This window comes from Megascapheus bottae, chromosome 11, assembly GCF_031878675.1.
Source record: "Megascapheus bottae isolate mThoBot1 chromosome 11, mThoBot2.hap1, whole genome shotgun sequence".
NCBI lineage: Eukaryota > Metazoa > Chordata > Mammalia > Rodentia > Geomyidae > Megascapheus > Megascapheus bottae.
The window spans coordinates 4,381,105-4,404,076 of record NC_143519.1 but is presented as its reverse complement, the minus strand read 5'-3'; the positions used below and the strand labels follow the sequence as shown (position 1 = coordinate 4,404,076).

At 49.3% G+C, this 22,972-nt stretch overlaps 1 protein-coding gene across 1 annotated transcript in view; it reads right to left on the bottom strand.

Moving 5' to 3' along the window:
• Efnb2 (ephrin B2) overlaps positions 1–19,605 on the bottom strand; it is a 45,682-nt gene extending 26,077 nt beyond the window's left edge. The window contains exon 1 of the mRNA XM_090341897.1: positions 18,818–19,605. Coding sequence (XP_090198023.1) covers positions 18,818–18,939 — 122 coding nt within the window. The 5' untranslated portion in view covers positions 18,940–19,605. The remainder of the gene's footprint in view (positions 1–18,817) is intronic.
• Between the last annotated feature and the right edge of the window lie 3,367 nt (positions 19,606–22,972).

Below are 22,972 nucleotides of genomic sequence, written 5' to 3'. Positions count from 1 at the left end.
CAGCCATTTTCATAGCTGGCACAAAGGGCCACTGTGTAAGTGAAAACAAGTGTCCCCCCTGTGAGTTCCCAAATTACTGCTCTCGGGTGTGTGCCTCTGGCTCTGGTGTCAGGCCAATCAACTTCACCAGAGATCAGGACAGTTCTAACACCAAATGCACCATGACCACTGCTGTCCATCCAGCCAGGAGAGAATATCGCGCCCAAACTGGGCATCTGCACAGGTCTCTGGACTCCTCCAGTCACCTGCGATCTGACTCCCCACGCCCTTTCATCATTCCATGTGCTTCTGGGATCTGTGTCCTGCCCCACAAGCACTCACTCGCAGGTGTCCTCCACCCAGGCCAATCATTCCACAGGACACTGCTCACTGTCCAGGTGTGCACCGAGTCATAGCTCCCACTGGCACAGACCAAGGAAGGCCAAGAACACAGGACACCTGGGCCACCTGGCTTCCAGGATTGGGTCTGTGAGACAGCACTTTCAGAAGGATAAAGCAACATAACAACAAACCTCAAATGAACTATCCCCTCCTTGAAGTCAGGGTGTGCATTCCAGTTCTGCAAAGGCTTGTCAGGGCCAGAGATGGGGGCGCATGAGGAGGAAAGCAGGCAGGGAGGGAATCTCAGATGTTAACATACATACTGCTGCTCAAACCTCAAGAGATTCCAATTCATCTTTTAGAACACATTGTGACAAAAATGTGAGGAAAGAATGCAATCTTTGGCCCTCAAAAAAAATTATTTCAAGAGCTTCTTTTAGAAAAAAAAAATCACATCTTCCTTGAAATCCACACAAAGAACTCACTGTAGAAGTAGAGTCCCTGTTTCACATCTCTTTGGAAAGGACAGGCACATCAGTCATGTCAGTGGCTGAGACTATGATTTCTCAACAGACACAGAGTCGGCTGAGCTGAGAACCACCCCAGGTCTCCGAGACCTGTTTCGTGTTCATCCAGCAACAGAGAACAGACCACCACTCCTGAGAGCTCTCCCACTGGGCAAAGCCCACAGGGCAGCAAATAGAAGCGTGAGTGCAGTGGCCTGGGTAACCTACTTGGGCCCAGGTAGGTGTTCTAGTGAAAGAAAGGATGATGGCGCAGCCCAGGTCACACAGAATTTTTAATCGAATTCCCTCAAGGAAGGCAGGTTCCAAAAGTGTGCTGGATTCAGTACAGAGAACCCAAAGGCTGCCTTATGGTAGAGGCTCAAGAGAAAATGTATTTGTTTAAAAAAAAAAAAAAGAAGAAGAAGAAGAACCTGGAAGCTAACATTACTAACATTCACACACTTGAGTCAAATTAAGTACCGTCAGCTATATGCAAGACACAGGTGGGATAAAGAAATCGACAGAACACTTGACAGGGGAAGGGTGCAGCCCGGAGAGTGCAGTCAGCCTCCCCTACAACCTCCTTAGGCATTGTTGTTTTTAATCCTTTTTACTGAGGAAGAATGTAGAAGCAGCAGCAGCCATCCACAATCCCTCCTTAGCTATAAAACAGGGAAGCAGCTGACATTCCCGGAGTGACTGATGACAGAACCTTACCGGCTCTGAGCTCTTGCTGGTGGTTGACGCACTGGTCCAGGGCACAGACCGTGGTCTTCATCTGAGCATTGCTCACGCCCAGCACACAGGCCAGGTGAGGACGCTGGTGAGTCCCTTTCCCAGCACACCTCAGTTCTCACTGCACTACTTTACAGTCTAAAGCTAAAGTTTTGTGGATCAGTCAACAATACCTCCCCCCCTCCGCTCCTCTCCCTTCTTCACCAGGGGGGAAGCTATCTGTGCATTGTATCAGGAGGCCAAGAACTAAAAGGTGAGGAAGGAATAAGCTGACCACTGGAATTTGTATTTCACATGTAATATGACAGACCAACTTTAGACAATATATGCAAATAGCAGAGTATATGTAAATAGCAAATGAAGTATTTCTATATACCTTTTTTTTTTTCCAGTCCTGGGGCTTAAACTCAGGGCCTGAGCACTATCCTTGGACTTTCTCAAGGTTAGAGCTCTACCACTTAAGCCTCAGCACCACTTCTGGCTTTTTTTTTTTTTTTTTTTTTTTGCCAGTCCTGGGCTTGAGCTCAGGGCCTGAGCACTGTCCTTGGACTTTCTCAAGGCTAGAGCTCTACCACTTGAGCCTCAGCACCATTTCTGGCTTTTTTCTGTGTATGTGGTACAGAGGAATTGAACCCGGGTCCTCGTGCATGCTAGGCAAGCACTCTACCACTAGGCCAAACTCCCGGCCCCACTTCTGGCTTTTTTTCTATGTATGTGGTACTGAGGAATTGAACCCAGGTATTTGTGCAAGCCAGGCAAGCACTAGTCCAAACTCCTGGCCCCCTTAATACCATTTTTAAAGGGCACATAATGAGTGCTAGATTATAGTCAAATTACTCCTATATTTGAAGTTGGGGGAGTTATATTTGAGTTTCATTTGGATGGAGATTGTTTAGAAACCTAACAACCAAAACATAGATATATGTGTAGTAATATCGAAGGCATAATAGCTATGTGTGCAATGAGCAGTCTAGATACATGTCTCTGCCCTGGATATTTTGTGATAGTCAATAATACACTTGTCATAAATTGACTTTTAAAATGTGATTTAAAAAAACACGGTTAACCGGCTAATTTTAAATCATTATGTGACTATTTATGACAGATGGTTTGTTATATTGAGATAAGATTTATCTTTTAACCAAAAACAGCACAGTGGAACAGCCCATAGTTACAATCCAACTAGACAGAGAAGGGACTTCATGTGAACTGTGCAAAAGAAGGGGTGCCATGTCACAGTCTGCTAATTTTTCATCTTACACAAAAGGCAGTGACACCAAAAGTGTGTCAGGACCAAGGTAGGTGAGAGAATGGGAATGGGGCTAGCCTTTGACTCTCTGGGTCAGCTCTGTGCCCAGCTATCTTCCCATGAGGGGACAGCACACCTGGTACCCCACTATCAGAGCTTCCTGGGTTTTGCAAGCTTTCCTGGGGACTCTCCTTGGGAAGGAGTAAGGAGTGTGAGCAGAAAAAGGCAAAATTCCTCTGGATTTTCCCAGTGAATCATTTCCAAGCAAGACAATGGACAGCATGATTTTGAATCAGATAATGCAGACTACAGAATGCAGAAAGAAAAAAATGCAATCCCTCATGCCCGAAGCAAAATGACTTGATAGTAGGATCCGTTTTCCATTTAGAATTACCTACCAAAACGAATTCATGTTTCAAAAAGTCCTGTGCCAAACTGGAGTCCACTATTTCCACAAGCAATTCTTTGGATAACTCTAATAACCTAAATTAAACATTAATATTTAGTCATCTAAATTAGATCTCTAAACCATTTACATCAGACATTTCAACTTCATATTCCTAATTGTTAAAAAAAAAACTTTTATTGCCATTATGCGACACAATATTCTTTAACGTTAATGACTAGAACATAGCCAAATTAATGAGACACAGCGCAAACTCCAAACCCCCATGTGAATTCCAGGCTGATTTAAAACACTGTCAGCATGCTCAGAAAGCAGAAGAACCTAGCGGCCTGTGCTGCAGAGGCTTCCACATGCAATTTTCCTGGGCCAGACTGACTGGGTGGGGATGCCTGGTCTAGATGCTTCCCACGGTGTTGCGTGCCTGGGGCACAACAGGGGACAGGAAGTGCCCAGTTCCTCCCGGACTTCACCCAGTGTAACAGGTGGACTCATGGGAGAGCTGTACAAGAGATGCTGAGAGACCCCCCCCCTCCACAGCACACTCTTGTGACCCTCTTCACCAGTTCCTCTTCTCCTTGCCCAGACCCCACCCTAGACCCTTTAGCACAGAGGTCCCGGAGCTCCATCTGTGATTAGATCCAGATGACTGAGAAGCCACTGGTGTGGACACAGTCCAAATACCAGGTGAAGAAGAGACCCCCCTGGTAGGCCTCCCACACAAGTGAACACACCTGAATACACCAGATGATTGAAACCCATTCAAGAGTCACCCCTCAGACAAGAGCAAGCTAACATGGCCCTAAGTGCGTGGAAAATTACCAAGCTGACACAGAACAAAGAGATGAGAACAAAAAGATACAGACAGGATTGACCAGTTTCTGTGTCCAAAGAACTGTGTCAGGCAAAGAAAGCCCCTCCAGACACGCTGACAATGCTTCTTGGAGATGCTGTGAGAGCTGCTAGTTAAACAGTGTCAACTCAGACTCAGGGCCGGAGATACCTAATCCCATTCACACACAGGAAAACACCCATTTAAATAAAATATGTCTTGGTGCTGCATTATTAGGGCAGACATCAGGCACTTGAGAAATACAGTCACAGTACTCAGCATGTAGCAAGACAATGCAAATTCTGTCACAGCTGCTGTTGCGTATGAAAATGAAATATCGACAGGCTGGAGTGGAGTGATGAGGGAAAGACAGTGGAGCCATGGCTCAATGATAAGAGTGCTACCACACAGGCCCTGAGTTCAAGCCCCAGGATGGGTATACACATATGGGCATGCATGCACGCGCACGCGCACACACACAAAATAATCACTGTATAGTTCAATCACACGCTCAGTAATGATATTCAGTCAACAGACAGGCCTAGTGATGCCATAGCCACCCGAGTTTACATAGGTGATGTTACCATAACATGTACGTCCTGGTCACTCACTAGGCAAGGCAGGAAAGTATGTGATCACTGTATATAGATGGCTTATTTCAGATGGAGACAGACACAGACAAGCTAGGCCTGTTGGCTCACACCTGTAATTCGAGCTCCCACAGAAGGGTGAGATCTGAGGATCAAATTCCAGTCAGCCTAGGCAGAAAAATCCGTGGGATTCTTAAATACAATTAGCCAGCAAAAAGTCAGAAGTAGAAGTGTGGCTGAAGTGGGAGGGTACCATCCGCAAACAGGAGTCCAGGGACAGACCCTGGGCTCCAGCGCCAATGTGGGGGACGGTGGGGACAAGGGGGTATCAGAGGACCCAGCCTATGCAGTTTGGGTGGGTTGTATGTAGAGGGTCCTTCAGCTTCTCCCTTATTTTAGCTCCAAGCTTCTCTAGATGAGCCCAACCCTTGAGCATCAACTCTTCCCCCTACTTGGACCCTGGAGGTCTGCATGGAGTCAGAAGAGCACTCAATACAGCGGATCAGGACGTGATGGCGTGGCTCAAGTGGCAGAACACCAACCAACCTTAAGTAAAATGGGCAAATGAGTGCTTGAGGCCCTGAGTTCGAGCCCTAATGCCAGCACAGACAAACAGAAAATCAGTACTCATTTCTGGAATGTTCTGTGCCCGGAGGAAGACAAACCTTTCTGCAGATCAGTCTGAGCCACAAGCCATAAATGGCACATTTTATAAACAAGCAGGTTATTCATACTGCACAGCTCCCATTTAATGCTGGAGTGTGGCTACTTTCAGAAACTATACTCAAGAAATGCCCCAGCCAGGCACGGTGGCTCACACCTGTAATCCTAGCTACTTAGGAGGCTGACATCTGAGGACCAAGGTTCAAGGCCAGCCCTGACACAAAAAGACCTGAGACTCGTATCTCCAATGAACCTCTAGAAAACGGGAAGTGGGGCTTAGCTCCAGGGTAGGGTGGTAGCCTTGAGCTGAAGAGCTCAGGGACAGTGCTCAGGCCAAGTTTAAGCCCCATGACCCCCCCCCCCCACACACACATACACACACACACACAAAAGCCCCAAACAGGAGAATGTGCTGTAAAAAGAGTAAAAGTAGCACAAGAATAACTGCCAGGATCTTCCTGCTCTAAGAAATGCTTGGGAAAGATTTTCCTCCTGGCGGATAGCACTTTACTGCCCCCTCTTGCAGTTGAACATCAGAGCAAGTTTCCAGGCAGACTTGCTCTGAAACCAGAGAAATAGAGGGGTTCAGATATGGGGTGTCAGATTCATATAGAACTAGGTTACCAGAAACCAGTGCTCAGAGTAACAAGTAATTACCTTGAAACTTCCACACCACTATCTTCGTGCTGCCTTCAAACCTCCAAGAAATCAAGTAGTAATTGGAGGCTTTAATTGACACTTTCTGCTTTAATTCGAATGTGTATGTGTGCTGGAACAATCGCTGTTTTCGCAGGTGCTCTTCTTTCACAGCTTTCTAAAACAAATACCATCTGCAACTTGAACCCCATTTATTCAAGGAGAAGAATGGGGGCCTAAAAGCAGGCTTTCACAATTGGGGACCATTAAAGTGTTATAAATGTGAGAGCAAGGAGGGAGGTATACATTTCAGACTTCACACCAACCACCAGCAAAACCTTTTCAAGCTCGGAAAGATGAGAAGCACAGACATTCAGATGCCCACAGGCTCGCAAACCAGCTCAGCAACTCTCCCAGGTGAGGTCTTGGGACACACTTGCAAACACTAAATAAATAAATAAATTCTAGTCTAAAACAGAAATGTATTTTCCAAACAATATTCTTCAGTGACAGAGCTAGAAGATCCCACTTCTAGACCCAATGCCCTCAACTTGCATTTGAAAATGTGTGCAAAGGTGGATACTTTAATCATTTAATCTTACCCATTCTCCTCTGTCATTCTACAATGACCAAGGAGTGAAAGCATCTTACATTTCACGGCTCACAGCACTGCACAATGGAATGAAAGCTGACACCTTTTGATGCGAATCTTGTGTTTCATGATTTAATGCTCAAAAACACTGGTGGCTAAAGGAAATTTTATTTTGAAACACTCAAAGTTAATATTCTCATAGTTTAAAGATTTTTTTTTACAGGAAACTAACAGAGACTGATTTTTTTTAACCTATGGTATAATTTTCATGCATGCCTGCCACAACTGAAGAAGAAACGTCACCTCCTACTACTTATTTGTTCCACAGGCATCCATCCAGTCTGTGGTGCACAGATACTATTGTCATTTCACAAATTAACAGAGACTAGTTAAATCTCCACAGTGAAATTGGAAGGCAAAATCAACACCCAACCTCAAAACAAAAAAGCATGTCTTCGTTTACAAAATTGATCTAGCATGCCTCCACCCAACCTACCCCACCCCAGCTGTCACCTACCAATACTGGAGCAACCAAGGGAAAACTAGGGCCTGAACAAGTGAAGCTGGGCCCTCAGTGGGAACACGAAAAAGGGAATGCTCTCAAAGGCCAAGCTGTCACATTGGCTCCACAACCACATTAGCCTCCATGAGAGATAGAAACTAGGATTTCATAATCCTCAGAGACAAGAGACATTGCAGCTTCTTTCCCAACCACAATTTGTTTGCACCTGTACAGTCTTGTTCCCAACTGTGCTTTTAGCAAGAGTCTATAAAGGAAGGTGGAACTCATGTTATTTATAGGTAAGGCACTAGAGAGAAAAATGGCTCTCACAGAGAAAGGAATTCAAAGGGCACTTCCAGCTGGCTCTGTTGTTTTAGATAGAAGTGTTCAGATCCATTTGCTCATTTCCCCGAGTGGGAAAGTCACAGAGATGAAAGCCATACAGAAGTCTGATAGGGATCAGCCTGGCATTCTAAAACACCCGAAGAAGACAGCTGAGAGTCCAGTCATGGACCAACCCCCTCTGGTTATCAGAACTTTCCCATCAGTCCTCTCTCTCCTCCATTTCCATCACCATGCATGCTCTGTTTGCTAATTTCAAAGAATTCTGTCTGTTTCTTCAAGCCATCTTGCATGTCTTACTAAGACAGAGCTTCTCCCTTTGGTGAGGAAATGGGCAGCCAGCAGACGTCTTCCTTCTGCAGGCCTGGGTCCTCGACTCACAGAAGGGCATACGTCATGTGCATGCTCCAAGTAAGGCATGAATTAAGGAGCACGTCACACAGGACAGGAGATAAGACTCTCCGTTCTGGCTCCATGGGAGCTGGGATTCTCCTTGCCAGGAAAGTATAAGAAGCCTACTAACGCAATTTACAAGGCGGTGTGCAAATGCCTTCGAGGCCCCTAAAGGGCTGTCTCCCAGACACTTCCTCCTTCTGGGGCTCCAGAGTGGGGTTCAGGCACAGGCCTGAGTGGGTGTGGGACATGACGCATGGCTTTGCAATAGCTGCTGGTAGAGAAGAGAATCTAAACAGGCTACGAAACTGCTACCAGGAGTGGAGACAAAATGAGACTGGGCTACTGACTTCAAAGAGATCACAGGGACTCTTGTAAAAGTGTGAGCAAACAGCACTCCATTGTCACTGGGCCCAAAAATCCCAGCAGCCTGGAGCCATCTTGACCAAAATACAGAAACACACCTGAAGTTCAAGCCTGTGAGTGGATTCCAACAGTCTAAGTAAGTAAATGTAAGTGAGCATACAAGCAGGAGATAGGAGGCTGTGCTGGGGCCCCCGGAGTTCTGAAGGGCAGAAACTCCAGGTCAGCAGCTTGATGAGCACAGGAGAAACGTGGTGGACACGCGAACCACAAGGTGCCAGGGTGGAGTGAAGAGAACCCCAGGCTCACCAATATGCACGGCCCGGCTTCCTTAAACAAACCGCTCCAAACTCGCAGAACATCAAGAGCCAGATGGGCTGTACTGAAAGACTCCACAGGCAGCAAGCCAGACTCCCCGTTTGCTGTAGAAATAGGCCTGGACTTGATTTGAGTCTTCTCAGCTCTGACAAGCTGGAAGCTGGCACAGATCCCAAAATCCAAAATAAAATGGCATTTAATTGTGACGAGACTCTAAAAAAGATGTCATACTATCTCCTCAGCTTGACATACTCAGCATTTCACCAAATGCAACTCTCTTCAAAGAATCTGACCCCCTCCCTTTCCCCCTTCCTTCCAGACAGGATTGATCAGTTATTAAAATAATAGTTCGAGGGACCATGCTCAATAAATGCAAGGTGTTATAAAATCTCCCAAGTCATCCTTCCAATGGGCTGGTCATTCTGTTTCCAGTGGCATGAGTCCACTGTCCCAGACCCACTTAGGACTGCCTAGCCAGCATGAGACATGAGCCCTGAGTTGAAGGCGTCATACCCAGCTTTCTTTTTATCCATCTGTATGTTCTGCTTTGAGCAACCAGCTAGTTAGCCAACAGCCAACGCTTCTCCCCTAACAACAAAAAAATGGAGAGTAGACAATTCAAGAGGATTAGAGCCTGGCACCAGAGTTTTTGGGTCCAAATCTACTTAGCCACTTAAGACCTTGAGTAAGTTCACTGGCCAACTGTCCCTCAGTTTCTCCCACTCTACTGAGGGGATCATAAGAGGAGTTCTCTTGTGTGGTACTATTAAGCTTTATGAGTATTTGTCCAGCCGTGAGAACAGCAGCTGGCACTGCTGTGACATAAAATAGGGTCCGCCAGGACAGGAGGTTCCTAAATGAGAAATACTGAGTCATACTAATGTTAAAATCCATACACCACCCATCCCTACAGGTGGAATTCATGCAATCACTCAACAAGCCAATCTCTAATTGACCCTTGACTAAAATACACAGAATGGACTCAAAAGCTCTACTCTTGGTAAATAGTGGAGTGCTGAACAAGAGTGTCAAAGGTTATAAGTGTTCTCTGAATGGGCACAAAAGTAGGAAGGCAGTAACTTGGGAGTAGACAAGAAACACAAAGTGCTTTCTTTATAGAGCTAAAGTAAGCAAGATAAAATTTAAATAACATCAGTGTTACAAAAGTTTGACTACTAACAGAGTCTTTTCATTTTTTCCCTTTGCACATAGCAAATCATACCATAGCCTGCCCCACAGTAGATATTCAATTAATTTTTATTAACAGTAACTGACATTTATTGGTTTCTTTTTCCAAGCAGAGAGCTAGGCTCTTATTTAATCTCAACCACAATTTTATTACTCTTTTATTTAACATTATTTTAGTCTTGTCCCTACTTAAGAAGCGGGACCAGTGGGGGAGATTCTTGTCCCAAAGTCACATCAGTAACAAAACAGTGAATCTGGGATTGATTCCCAGGCAAATTTCAAAGTGAGAGCTCATGAACACACTGCAATCAGCTCTACCCCGTCCTCGATAAATGGAACTGCCTAATCTATTTGTTACCACACTCACATTGAAGAGCAGGGATACAGGTAAGCCTCACACTGAAAAGAAAGCTGACTTGGATGGTTTAGCTGTTTCACAGGTCCTATTTGTGCCACTTGTGGGATTTGTAGTTGTACCAAATCCGACATGTGAAATAAAGGGGAACATTTATAGGTAGACACTTTATAGACAGACTCCCCTGGGCTGAAATAGCATTCTGTTTCTTGGTGACTATTTTCTTCATTCACAGCTGTGACTCTGCTTAGATATGCCACTGTCTTTCAAGACTCAAGTTTCCCGTGTCTGGACAACTTCCTTGAACTCTGCCCACCGGGGCTGCCCATCTGCCCCTGTTCCTGTGTATCCCCCCACTACACCCTACCAGCCATGTCTCCTGAATCTCAAGAGGAGAACATTCCATCTAGTACACTCAAAGTCTACTAACAAAGAGTTCATAAATGCTTATCGACATGGCTGGTCTATGCCCTTTAAGCCCCCTCAAGCAAATGGGGCCGGGGTGGGGAAACAGATTTTCCCAGAGCTCCAGAAACAGGCTTTCAAAGCAGAATGTGCCAGTGTTGCATTGTTTTCCTAAAAAGGTCAGTAGAGCAATGGATTTCCAAGTTGGGTCTTCTAACAGAAGCCAGGGCAGCAATGGCATCACCTGGGAGCTCTCTAGAACTATAAACTTCCCAGCTCCTCCTCTGATCTCCAGACCCAGAAATTCCTTTCACAAGCCCTGAAGGGGATTTAGGTGCCCTAAAGTTCAGGAGCCATCTCAGAGGGTGGATCTCAAGGAGCAGATAAATAGGGTTAAGAAACAGCACACATCAACATAAATGTGGGCGGTGCTCTCAATCCTGGGAATCCTTACTGGATGTTTGTGCTGCCCAATAGTGAGAGAGGAGTGTTGAGAGGAGGCAGTGCAGTGTCTTACTTTCAGATGGGGGAAGGGGGGTTCTCTGGGGGTATGACTAGAAAACCTGGCCTGTATTCTGTCCTCTTTACTGCCTTACTTCTGAGGAAAGGTTCTTTACAGTACTTTATAAGAATGATCCGTTTTCCCACAGGAAGAGGGGCTTCAACTTTGCTTTAATCTCAAAGGTACTTGAGATATGCTTGTGGTAAATCAAAATGGATACTTTTATCTTCTTTTGCAGCTGGCTGTATTTAGAGCGGGCATAATCTGCTGTGCCCCATTCACTCATTATACAATTCTGACTCAGGGCAAATATTTTGGAAAGACGCAGTGGGCCAGTTTTAGTGATGGAAAGAATGAGCCTGACATACAGAGCATTTTTGCAGGAGGCAGAAGCACACTGTGCATGAGGGCCGTCAGGTGTAACAAGAGCATCTGGAAGAGGTCATCTCAAAGACGCTGCTGGCTTTGAAGGTCAGGAATCTGTGCAATGCACGTAGATGAGGCAAGAAGCCAGCCAGCCAGCAGAAAGCTGCCCCTGAACACACACATCAGCCGAGCCTCAGGCCTGTCTGAGGCTCACTCCTTTCTCTCCAACACAGATACTGTGTCTGAAAAATCTGCATAGTGCTCAGTTTTGCTAGCAAGTGCTACAAGAGTGATACAAGCACTATTATTAAAACTGGATGCAACTGAGCTTCACTGGAGAAAACCAAGTGGACTGTTAATCATTCTGTACAGAATGTACGTATAGTCCTGAAGACGTGGTGCAAGTGTGGCCAACAACCAACGGCTCATTCACACCACTGCCTCTAAGTTTGCTTGGCCATTTGCTTACCCACACAATGCCTTGGAGAGCTGAGGGCAGCACACCCCATGCCATTTGTACCAACTAGTCTTTTGTATGTTGTTTAGAGAATCAAGGCAGACACAACTGGGTTTGCTTTAATGGAACTTTTGCCTGCATTCATTTGTTATTGTTGTTTTGTTTTTGTTTTTTAAGTTTGAAATCAGTCAGCATGCACCCACTGGGACAAAATGTCTAGGGGTTACACACTTGAATTTATACATGAAAAGGGAACTCTTTTAATGGCGTAGATTCCCTTTGCAGACTCCCTGCTGGGACAACAGACCGGTCCCTGCTAACACTCAGTGTGCGTGGGAAACCTTCCACAGGCTTTACCACTCTTTACCCGCAGCGTCCGCACGTCGTAGTTCTGAGCCAGGTAGGATGCAAAGCTCACCCTGGATGGGTTTCATGAACAAATAGCAGAGCTTTCTAAGCATCATTTCTTTAATCACTTTAACCCCATTCCTAATAGAAAGCTGGGGGCCAGGGCAATTCAGCTTCTTCTTTTGTCACTGCCTGCCATAAATATGCACCAGTCTGCCTCTGAAAAGCTGGAGGAGGCGGCAAGCTTGCTGGACATTTTATCATGCTCTGTTCCCCGTTAACAAGCAAATACTTTAGTTGAATGGGCCATTAGCAATCATTGTCAAATGGAGAATGCAAGGTGCTAGGATGTGACCAGCTTGTCAATTAGGGGTGTCCCTTCTTTGATGAAGCTAGACAAACGCACGGGATCTTTTGATAGAGATTACTGAAATGAGAAAGGACGGGGAGGTCTGTGAGCAATATTTTTAAACGTTTCTAGTCCATGAAAGCTACTTAGTAATGACGGTAGTAATTCTCACTGAGATGTGAAAATGAAGAGATAACAAGTGCACCATATTCACAACCCCCAAAGTATGGTCGAGTCTCAGCTGAGAAATGGGTCTAAAGACGAAATTTAAGATGTAGCGATGATCTTCACCAGCCATCCATGGAAACAGAAACTTTCCAAGACCTTGTGGAACCGTTACAGAAAGAGCAGGGTCCCTCGTGTAGAATGCCTCGAAACCCACGCCATAAGAAAGACACTTGGGGGTGTGCAGCCTTCAGGGTTTCCAGTGTCTCAGAGTTTCCTGAAGAAATGCTGAGACTTCTGCAGTGCCAGATTGGAGATAATGAAGTCAATCTTTCCTTCCTCGTGGCTTGGCCTGGTTTCGGTGTCACTCTGCCTGGAACCGGCCACAGACTCCAGTGAAGGAAAAAGTGTGGAGGGCAAACACACAAGTCTAGCTTATTGACAAAGCTGTTCGGGACAGACAGGGCAACAAGAGCCAGCAACACCGCACTTCTGCTTGTTTTCCACTTCAGCGCTGGGCCATACTGTCTTTTCTGTAGTCCTACAATGTACACCAGGCAGCCCAAACTATGACGACTCACATTTAGGGTTCAGTTACCATGTAGGCAGAGTCTGTTGGTATCTTTGCTATATTAAATTTATTTGACTCTAAACTCCATTTTCCCCTTCCCCTTTTAAATTCATCCTGGGTGGGAAAGACAAAAGTCACAAAAGAGGCCATGGAAGGCACAATAAGCCGTGTTGACCTTGGCAGCTGCCATGCTGTGGAAGATGCCATGGGGTCTGAGAGAGCCCTGGAATCAAAAGGCTTCTGTGTTATTTTCAGAGAGCTCAGGCCATACCTATCTAACCCTCCCCGCCCTGGGCCTGCTCAGCAGGTCTCTGCCTGCAGTCCACATAGACCCCAAGTGCAGTTAATCCCACAGAAGGGTTGCTGCTTGTCAGGCCAGGAGTTAAGCAGGAAAAGCTTCAGGCCTAAGGAGGCCTATGTGGGACGGCAGTGATCTGAAGCTTTAATCAGCCCCAATCTCAATCTGTGAAAAAGGCCGTCAATGAAACGCACCTAGGCCATATTATCCTCCACCAATGAGCAAGAACTGAGCAGCTTTTCTTTGCTGCTTCAGCTACCCCAGACCACAAGTGGCGCTTTCATACTTTCTAATCCCAGTTTCCCAGTCTGTGTGGTTCTCACATAATACCCAACAGCCTGGAGCAAGGGCTTCAGCCTGCGGCACCCCTTTCAGAGACGTGTCATTTCTAACATCAAGCTAATCTATATGTTGCCATGGCTCCCCCCTTTATCTGCCTTTACATCTTATGAACTGCATGGCTTTACCACATTATTTTTATCTGAAAGACAGAAAATGGTGGTGTTATTGCCATACAATCAGATTACTGCTGCTAGTTTCTCTATGTCCTCTTACCATACTTCAATCAAAGGGGATCAGTTTCTTTATGTGCTGCCCTTGATTTACATTACATCTGTAAAGACCTAGTCTGGATTGTAATCCCCTTATTAACTATGGTCAGGGTTGATTTGCCTAAAAATAAAAGCAAATTGTGTCAGACCCTTTCACTTTGTTTTTGATTCGGAACTACAAAATGGATTACTAAAGAAATCTTCAGAGTTCACACGGCTAGTGTAGTGCTGAATTTGAAATGAGAGTTAAACAAGTTAAACAGGGGGGGCACGTCAACGCTTTACATTTTCCATCACCGGAGAAGGGCTGAATGGCTTACGTCTTTGTATTCTTTGGCTTTAGAGAGACAATGAAGCCACAGGAGTTTTTCCAAGCTGTTCGGAACATGTCCTATTTGCTCTCTTTCCTTCTTTGCTATTCTTATTCCTTCCCCAGCCCCCATTCTTATTCTCCCCTAAAAAGAAAGAGGGGGTTAGCTCTTCCCTAAAGAGCTAATTCCTCCCTAGAAGCTTGCGGCTCTTTGGGCTCCGCATATTTTAATCAAAATATTTTAAACAGTTGAACACTCCTCTTTCAAAGAGGCTCCACAAAGGGTGAGTTCACCAGCCAATCTATGTAGACACCGAAGTGACCTGAAAAACAGGTTCTCTTGGTGAGCAGCAAAGGGAGGCAGACTTAGCCAGTGAGAGGGCTCCTTCCATCCTCTTTTGAAGAAGTGCGCTTATTTTTGTTCAATTTGTGGTGAAATCTTTAATCGGACAATAAAGTTCACATAAGATGTCTAGAAAACACCTCTCTTAAACAACCTTATTTTTTTTTTCCTGAGGGGGGCGCGAGGGGTAGGGTTTACAATCCTCATTTCCCTTCTCCCCACCCGCCCCTCCCAATCCTGTGACGCAAGGCTGGAGTCACACTGAAGTCTCCAACACTTTTCCCTTAGGGGAGCACTCCATCCCATCCCTCCGAGTCAGGTGTCACAGGAAGCTCCAGCCACCAACCTGACTACCTCAAAGAAGACGGGAGAGCCAGGATTTAGTTGTTCCAAGCAGCCATGTTGGTTTGAAGGCAACTTATCATGCAGCTCCATCCATCAGAGGATTCACCCCACTTCGTGTGCGGAGAAGAGGTTTTAGAGCAATTGATATAAATAAACAGTTGTTCTTCAGCTGGCTTTACCGGAAGCTATCCCACCATGGTGGTGTCTGGGCAGGTTCACCTGCTTTTCCTACTGTAGCTGGCTTGGAAGGAGAATCGGTTAGGATCCTCAAGAGTCATTTGCATTTTTTCTCATCAGTAGGACAAATGTCAACAGCTACGCTTTGTGATAGATTAGAAGGGAGTGCTTAACAAATCATCTTAACCTCCAGCTCTTGTTTCTGAAGCTCCACGCTGTAATTGTTGAGGTTAAGAAGTGCAGTCCCGAGACACATGATTCCCAAATAAATTCTCATCTCAAAAAGCTACCGGGCCAGGCGTGAGGTGAGCTATCACTTCAGCTCCTCTCTGTGCTCCCTCTGCCAGGCTCAGTTGTCTGGGAGAACTGCGACAGTCCATTCCCTACAGTTTATCAGCCTGACAAAATGTGGGGAATGTGGATGCAAAAGCAGGAACAATTCCACCCCTGGTGCTTTGTGCTTTCTTTCTCTCTATATTAAAACCGACAAGATTAACCCAAATGCAAACTGTGAGCATAGTTCAAGAGCTATTCAATCAGTGCTGAATGTGCATTTGTTTACCTACAAAAATAAGAATTTCAGACACAATGGAAGGCAGGCTGGCATATATATGTTATTGAATGGGCTGTTTAAACAGTCCTACCCATTGTAGTTTATTTTATCAATCTGACAGGCCGGCCTTTGTCCTGAGCCTGGCTGGAGAGAGGCCTAAGTACTAGAGGTTATCTGAATATTACCCCATCATTCTTTTGTATCAAGTCAATCAATATTAGGAATTCAGTATTATGTAGGGAAAAAAGCAAAATACTTTGTTAAGTAACTAGTATGTGATGCACAGAATAGAAACCCAGGCCCTGGTGGAAAAAAAAAAAATCAACAAAGTCAGCAAAATCTACTCTAGCATACTATAGAGGTACAGATGTTCTCACAGTCAAGTGTAATGATTGTTTTCTTTAAATCAACTATTTTATTTTGGCAAACGCAGCATACTTCAGGGATAAAAAGTTGTATTAAAGTGTTAATTAAAAACGGAAACTAGGCTTTGCTACTGTCCTCTGAAATCATCTATTTGGTACCGGAACCTATCTATGGATCCCATACAAATAATCTAACAGGGCAGCCACTAATCTTTCAGTACACGGGACTTGATTATTAAATAAACTCCCAGAGATGGACATACGGACAATGTGATTAACGTAGTAACAGAGACGCCACATTTACAAAGGATTTTTCTGGGCCCTGCATGCACATAGCTGCTGCTTGCTCCTGTGTGACCCACCTGCTAAAAGAGCTGACCCTCAAATGACACAAATCTAATTACTGGTGGTGGCTTTATAACAAAGGAATTGTTCCCCCCACAGTTCACACAAAGTGACGTGAAATGTCAATGTATTTGATCACATTCTGCCACATCGACTGCAACTTTTGCCTGTAAATAAGTGTGCAACTTTCCCAAGTACAACAATCCCCCCCCCACACACACACACATCCTCCAGCCTGGCAAATCCATACTCAAACTCGGGGGGGGGGGGGGGGTTTAAAAGGCTCTTCTGTGCCAGTCCTTTAGGCAGAAATCCTGAGCTCAGCTGCACTCCTGTAAAACAGACCATCTCCTGAGCTTGTGTCCCCTTGGCCTGACAAATCACCGTGAGGATTCAGAAGGCATTTGACTGTTGGGAACAGAGAACAGCCTTCCCCCAGTACAGCTCTGAAAAGCAGTGGGCTCTGTCCATGGATAAATATCACTCATCTCCTAGGCCTCTCTCCCCTAACACATTACAAAACGAAAATATTACTGCCTGAGCCTTAGATGGAAATATTGCTCTCCTTTTTGGTTTGGGTTTGGTTTCTTCAATCCAAGGAGCTGTTTCTACCAGCCTCTCCAAGGCCCACAAAGATAAGAAGGACGCAAAGAGACATCCATCCAGTGAGCGCAACACGGGGAGAGATTCCTGGGAATCGCTTCCAACTTGTTTTACACCGAAGCATCGGATCCCGCAAGGAAACACAGATCGAGCCGCCTGCGCGGAAGGCGCGGGGTGGAAGGGAGCCGTGGGCGAGCGGGCGGGCGGGCGGCCGGGGGAGGGGCGCGGCCGCCCTGGCGCGCGCGGCGCGTAGGGAAGGGTGACCTCTGTAGGCACCGCGCGCTGGCGCAGCCGACGCCGCCTCGCCAACCGGGCCTGGCCAGGCCGGGACGCGCGGCGCCGCAGCTCAGGCGAGGGCGCACGGGTCCCCGCCAGGCGCCGGGCCGCCCCACCGGGTGCCTCGCTGGTCGGTAACCCCGGTAATGAGGCCTCAGTCAGCACAGCGGGTGCCACGCTGCCTATGAAAATAGGGGTGCGGAGATCGGAGATGGGGAGGGAGGCGGCGTTGGGTAAGTTGACAATACGATCCATGTCTGGAAGTGCCCGTGAAGGATCTCACACACACACACACAAATAACCAATTCCTGCTCCAGCAGACTTAATCCTGGGACGGGGGCGGGGGGCCTTTCCACGGGCCGTGTCTGCTTCGCTTGTGGGTGAAACGCGTAGCTCACCACGTTTCCGTCTTTCATTAAGACGTGATTTCTAAGTCGACCCCCCTCTCCCCGGTGCCTTCCACACCGCGCGCCGCTGGCCAGCCTCGAATCCGGCCGCGCCTCCGGCTTCGGACCGCAGACGTTTTACTCCAGAAGCAGCCCGTGTCCCCCCAACCCCAAGTTTCTCCAATTCCAAGACGGCGGCGGCGGAAGGCGCGCTTGTGACCGTGGTTATAAAAGTGGGCTCCGGGAGTGAGGACACCGGCGGCCCCGAGCGCACCCGTGCCTGGGGAAGGGATGGACTGCACGTTCTGAACTCACCTCCTGAGGCCTGGCCCTCTCCTCTCGGCCGATCCCCTCCGACCAGAACCCCCCCCCCCCGAGGATGCAGGCTTCCCGAGCCCCGCGGGCTGGGCCCCCGCGCTTCTGCAGAAGGCGTTCTGAACCTGAACGCGGTCGCCGGGACGGCGCGAGCTGAGGGGTGGCTCTTTCCCGAAAGAAAGCGCCCACGGGCAGAGGCCCTCGGGGCGGGGAGTGGGGGGGAACCTACGGCCTACCTCGGGTGCGGAGGCGACGGCTGGCCGCCCGAGTTCCCCAGCGGAGCCGGAGGGCCGCGGGGCGCCGGGCGCGCCCGGGGCTTCCAGCCCCCGGGGCTGCGCTACGCTGCGCCGGCCCCGCGGTCCCCGGGCCCGACCGCGCGCGCCGTGCGCTCCCCGCGATCGCAGCATCCCCGGCCGACCTCCGCAGACGGCCGGGGGCCGCGCGTCGCTCAGCTCCGTGTCGGGCCCCGGTCGCTCGTCCTCGGGGATCGAGCGAGGGTCGAGGGATCGCCGCCAGACTCCTCCGGGACGACCGAGACGAGGGGGCGGGGGGGGGGGCCTGGAGCGTTTGCGGGAGGCATCGCCGGGAGAGCCCCCCCACAGTTGGCCGCGGGCGCCGGCGCCGGCAAAACCAGGCCAGCCTCGGTCCACTGAAACGCGGCGGGAGGGAAGCGCGGGGGGGACCGGAGCCCCGCGTCCCAGCGACCGGCTCCCGACCCCGCCGCCGACCCCTCCTGCCCCCCCCGACGGCGGCGCGGCGCACCCCGCGGCGGGACCCGGCGATCCCGGAAGCCACTTACTTGGAGTTCGAGGAATTCCAATAGATTGGCTCTAAAACTATCGACCTGGAAATGGCAGTTCTGCACAAAACCATCAAAACTCCCCAGCAGTACTTCCACACCGAGTCCCTCCTCGCAGCCATGGCCGAGCCGCTCCCGGCTGCGCGCTCTCCGGATGGGCGCCGAAGAACCGGACGCGGCGGGTCGGGGGGCTCCCGAGTCCTCCGGGGCTGGACGGGAGGAGCAGGCGGAGGGCGCGGGGCGGGCGGCTCCGGACGCGCCGAGCAGCTCCGGCGGTGGCTCTGCCAGGTGCGTGGCCCTCCAAGGCCCTCAGGGCGCCGGGTGGGGTCGGGCGTGCGGGCGCGGCGGACTCGGGGCTCCGGGGCGCCGCGCCGGACGCAGTTCGGACGGACGGCTCCCGTGCGGCTCCAGGGTGCCGGGCCAGCCGCTACGGGCCGGCGGGCGGGCGGGCGGGCGGGCGCAGGGAGGCGGGGAGGGCTCGGGGGCCGGGACAAAGGCCCGCAAGCGGAGACGCCTCGGCGCGGGGCGGCGGGCGCAGCGCCCGGAGCGGGGCCGCGTCTGACTATAGATCCAGGGTAGCCGGCGGCGGCCTCAACGCGCGGGCGCCGCGTCGGCGCGGTTCCATGTCCCGGAGCGAGGAGCGGAAAGGGGCGCCTTGGGGCGCGCAGGAGCCTCCTGGGGTCCGCGGAGCAAGTAGGAGGGGACCGGGCCCCGCGGGCGCCGGACGCGCGCGGGCCTTTGTGTGCGGGGAGGGCTCGGGACCCGCGGCGCGCAGCTCCCCGCTCCGGCCGGCACCGCCGTCCCCGCCGAGGAGAGTCAGCGCGGCCGGCGCGCTGTCAGAGCGCTATAAACGCGGGGCCCCGCCCCACGGCGCGCAGCCCATTGGCCCGCCGCGAGTGAGCCGAGCGCCGATTGGACGGCCGACCCGTCCGTTCTCCGCCCGGCCCCCACACCGGGTGTCGCCAGGCGGGGCCCCGGTGACAGGTGAGCCCCGCCCCCCCGCCCCGAGCGCCGTGCCGCCGCGGGCTGCGGGCGAGGAACGATCGGGCGGGGACCCCGTGCGCCGGGCAAGGGGCAGACCCTGAGCTGGGGCGGTCTTGGAGCACACAGGGGGCCGCGACGGGACACCGGGGGCCACGCCTGCGGGCGGCCCGACGGGTCGCCGCGCCTTCGACGCCGGACGAGCGTCCCAACTTCCAGATAACCAGGAGGGCGCAGTCCAGGCCCCAGGAGCCCCTCGGGTTTTAGTGGGAAGGGAATATTTCCGGGGGGCAACACCCGCACCCCACTTACCTCTACACCCTCCCATCCCACCCCTACCCGCCCCTCCCGGTACCCCATCCCTGCGCACTCCACCCCTGTCCACCCCGTACCCCACAACCCTCCCAGACCCACCCGCACCCCTCTCTCAACCCCACACACCCCGCGCCCCACCCCTACCTCCCCTAAGACGCCTGCATCCCGCCCCCGGCTTGCGCGGTCCGAGGAGAAGCTCGTTCTCGGTGGGGACCAGAGGGTCGGCTCTGGCTGACCCGGGCCAGCGGGAAGGACTGGCGGGCACTGACCGGGGCGCGGGACCCCCCGCCTCTCCGGTCCACCGCGCCACCCCTCCCCTCGGTGGCCGAGGTGCGAGTTGGAGGCGACGCCCGTGGCGTCCGAGCTCGGTCGGCTCGCTCGGGAGGCCGCGGAGACCCCGGCGGGGGAGACCCCGGCGGGGCGGCAGGCGCACAGGCTCCGGGAGGCGGCGATGGCCTCCCCGCCCGTGGCTTCCGCGAGCCGGCAGCGCCCACTAGCGGCCGGCCGTGCCGGCGTCCCCGGAAACGTCCTGGCGTCCTCGGGCGGCGGCGGCGGCGGCGGGCCGTCTCCGGGGCCGGGTCGGCCGGGTTCCAGCAGGCGCTCCCACCCCGCGCATGCTCCACTGCCCCGGGCCCGCCTCCGGTGGAAACCTCAGCACGGGTTACTGTGAAGTCCTGAGATCAAAAGCACCCGGGTGCTCGCCAAGCATGCACGGAAGCCCTGGGCTCCAGAAAAAGCTGCAAGTGGCACTGTGGCTCAGGGGGTCGAGCGCAGTGCTCGGGCCCCGAGTTCAAGCCCCAGGACTGGCAAGTAAAGAATGTGGAGGCGAGAAGTACCAAACCCACTCATATTCTTTCCTCCTAGCAGAGAAAAATAATCACAAATCGCTTTCAATATGAGGATATGAATTATGTTCCACGCTGGGATCTGGATTGAGTGGCAGACGCCCCCCTCCCCCGACTCCCACAAGTGCTATGAGAACTACACACACACACACACACAAAAATGGACTAGATTTTAAATGTCCAAAAATATGTTGAGAGGTAATGCGTAGAGTTCATTGGAACCTAAATATAAAGAACTGAGTATCTTCATGTTTCACATTTGGTGAACATACTGTGGGATTTAAATGCGGTGACCCCTCTGCCCTTACATCCGCTCCAAACAAGCTGGAGGAAAGGCAGGAAATTTGCATTGTCTGAAAATAGCCCAGCTTCCAAAAATACCATGATTTCAGTAAATCAGATATTCTGACATCCAAGATGTTTTACCTTGGGGAAAATGTGGATATACGTTTAAACACTGCCTCCCTTTAAAAAAAGAAAAATAATTCATTTAAAGAACCCTACACAAATTCCTGTGTGGTTTTTTTTTTTTTTTTGAGGTATGTGGGAATACATCATTTTCAGTAGTTAGGTTTGCTGCAGATGCTAAGTGGAAAGCATCTGCAATCATAAACAAGATGAGAAAAGTCAACTTGTTCATTCCGCAATTTGGGGAATTAAGACATAATCTTGAACCACTTGCAAGAATCTCTTTATTCTGGCAAGCAAAAATGTCCCAAGAGCAGGGACTAAGTTCTAAATCACCACAAACCAGGAACAAATCACAACAGACATATAGCTTTGTATTTATACTTTACAACTGAATTCTTGGTCATGTTTAAGAATCTGTAAACTTTACCAGGATGCAGTTAACTTCATTCCGCAAAGGTTTTATTTCAGCAGTCCTGAGGAAGTTATTTCACTATATTGTAGATGGAAGGTCAAATTTAAGTCAAAAGATATCAACTCTTTAGATGATATAATTAAAGCTAATATAAAATTCAGATGAAACTGCAAGACAACAAATAAAGCTGAACAATTCATTTCTTTAAAAAGGGGAATTTCTGCCAAACAAAATACACTTTAACAATCATGTTCCTATTCTTTGAATTCCCAAGTTTGTTTTGATCCTTAGAGGTTTCTTAAACATTCCTGAGTACACATACTCCATCAACTCTGGGACCTACTTCAAAACATACAACATAATTTCAGTAAAAACAGCTTACAGAAAAGTAACAGCCAAAATGTATTTGATATTATGCTGCTGGCTAAACTAGGTATTTGTCTGTAAGCTTCAGGAAACAATTTCAGTTAGTTTTAGAGCTCTTCAGAAAGTATCTTACACAACTTACCAGGAAAGGGGAGATCTTTCACAAGTATCAAATAAAATCCTGTCGAGACTTCCTCCCCATCCACGTTTCTACAGCTCATAATTCTATATATTGAAGCATTTTACTTCAGAACCTTCCTATCTGACAGGAAAAGTATTTCACTAGTCTGCCTCTATGTCAGGTCATCTTTCCCTCTAGGTAGCATCTTTCAGAATACTCCTTTTGGAACCTGAACATCCTGTATTCCACTGGTGCCTCCTCAGTCTCTAGGTACAGCCCACTACCATTAATAGCATTACTAATAAAGAACAGCATACCTGAAAGAATACAGGAATGACTCCAAATAGCTTAGATATCTGGCCAAAAAAAAAAAAAAAAAGTCCTTTTCTTACTTGCAAAGCCAAGCCTAATGCTGACAGCAGTATTAACAGCAAGCTATGCAGTTTGTATTTCTATCATTATACTGCAACTTCTCTCTTCAGAATTCCTGCTTTATGGACTGATTTGATTGGCAATCTGATTGTTGTAAATATACAAGGCAAATCACTGACAAGGGAAATCATTACCCTAAATGGTAATGAATCCCTGCTGTGCCCGCGAAGGCTTTATACCCCTCCCTCCCCAACTTAGAACCAGTAGTTACATACTTTAGTTGTCCTTAATCCATAGTAAACACCTTAGAACCACCTAAATATATATCAATG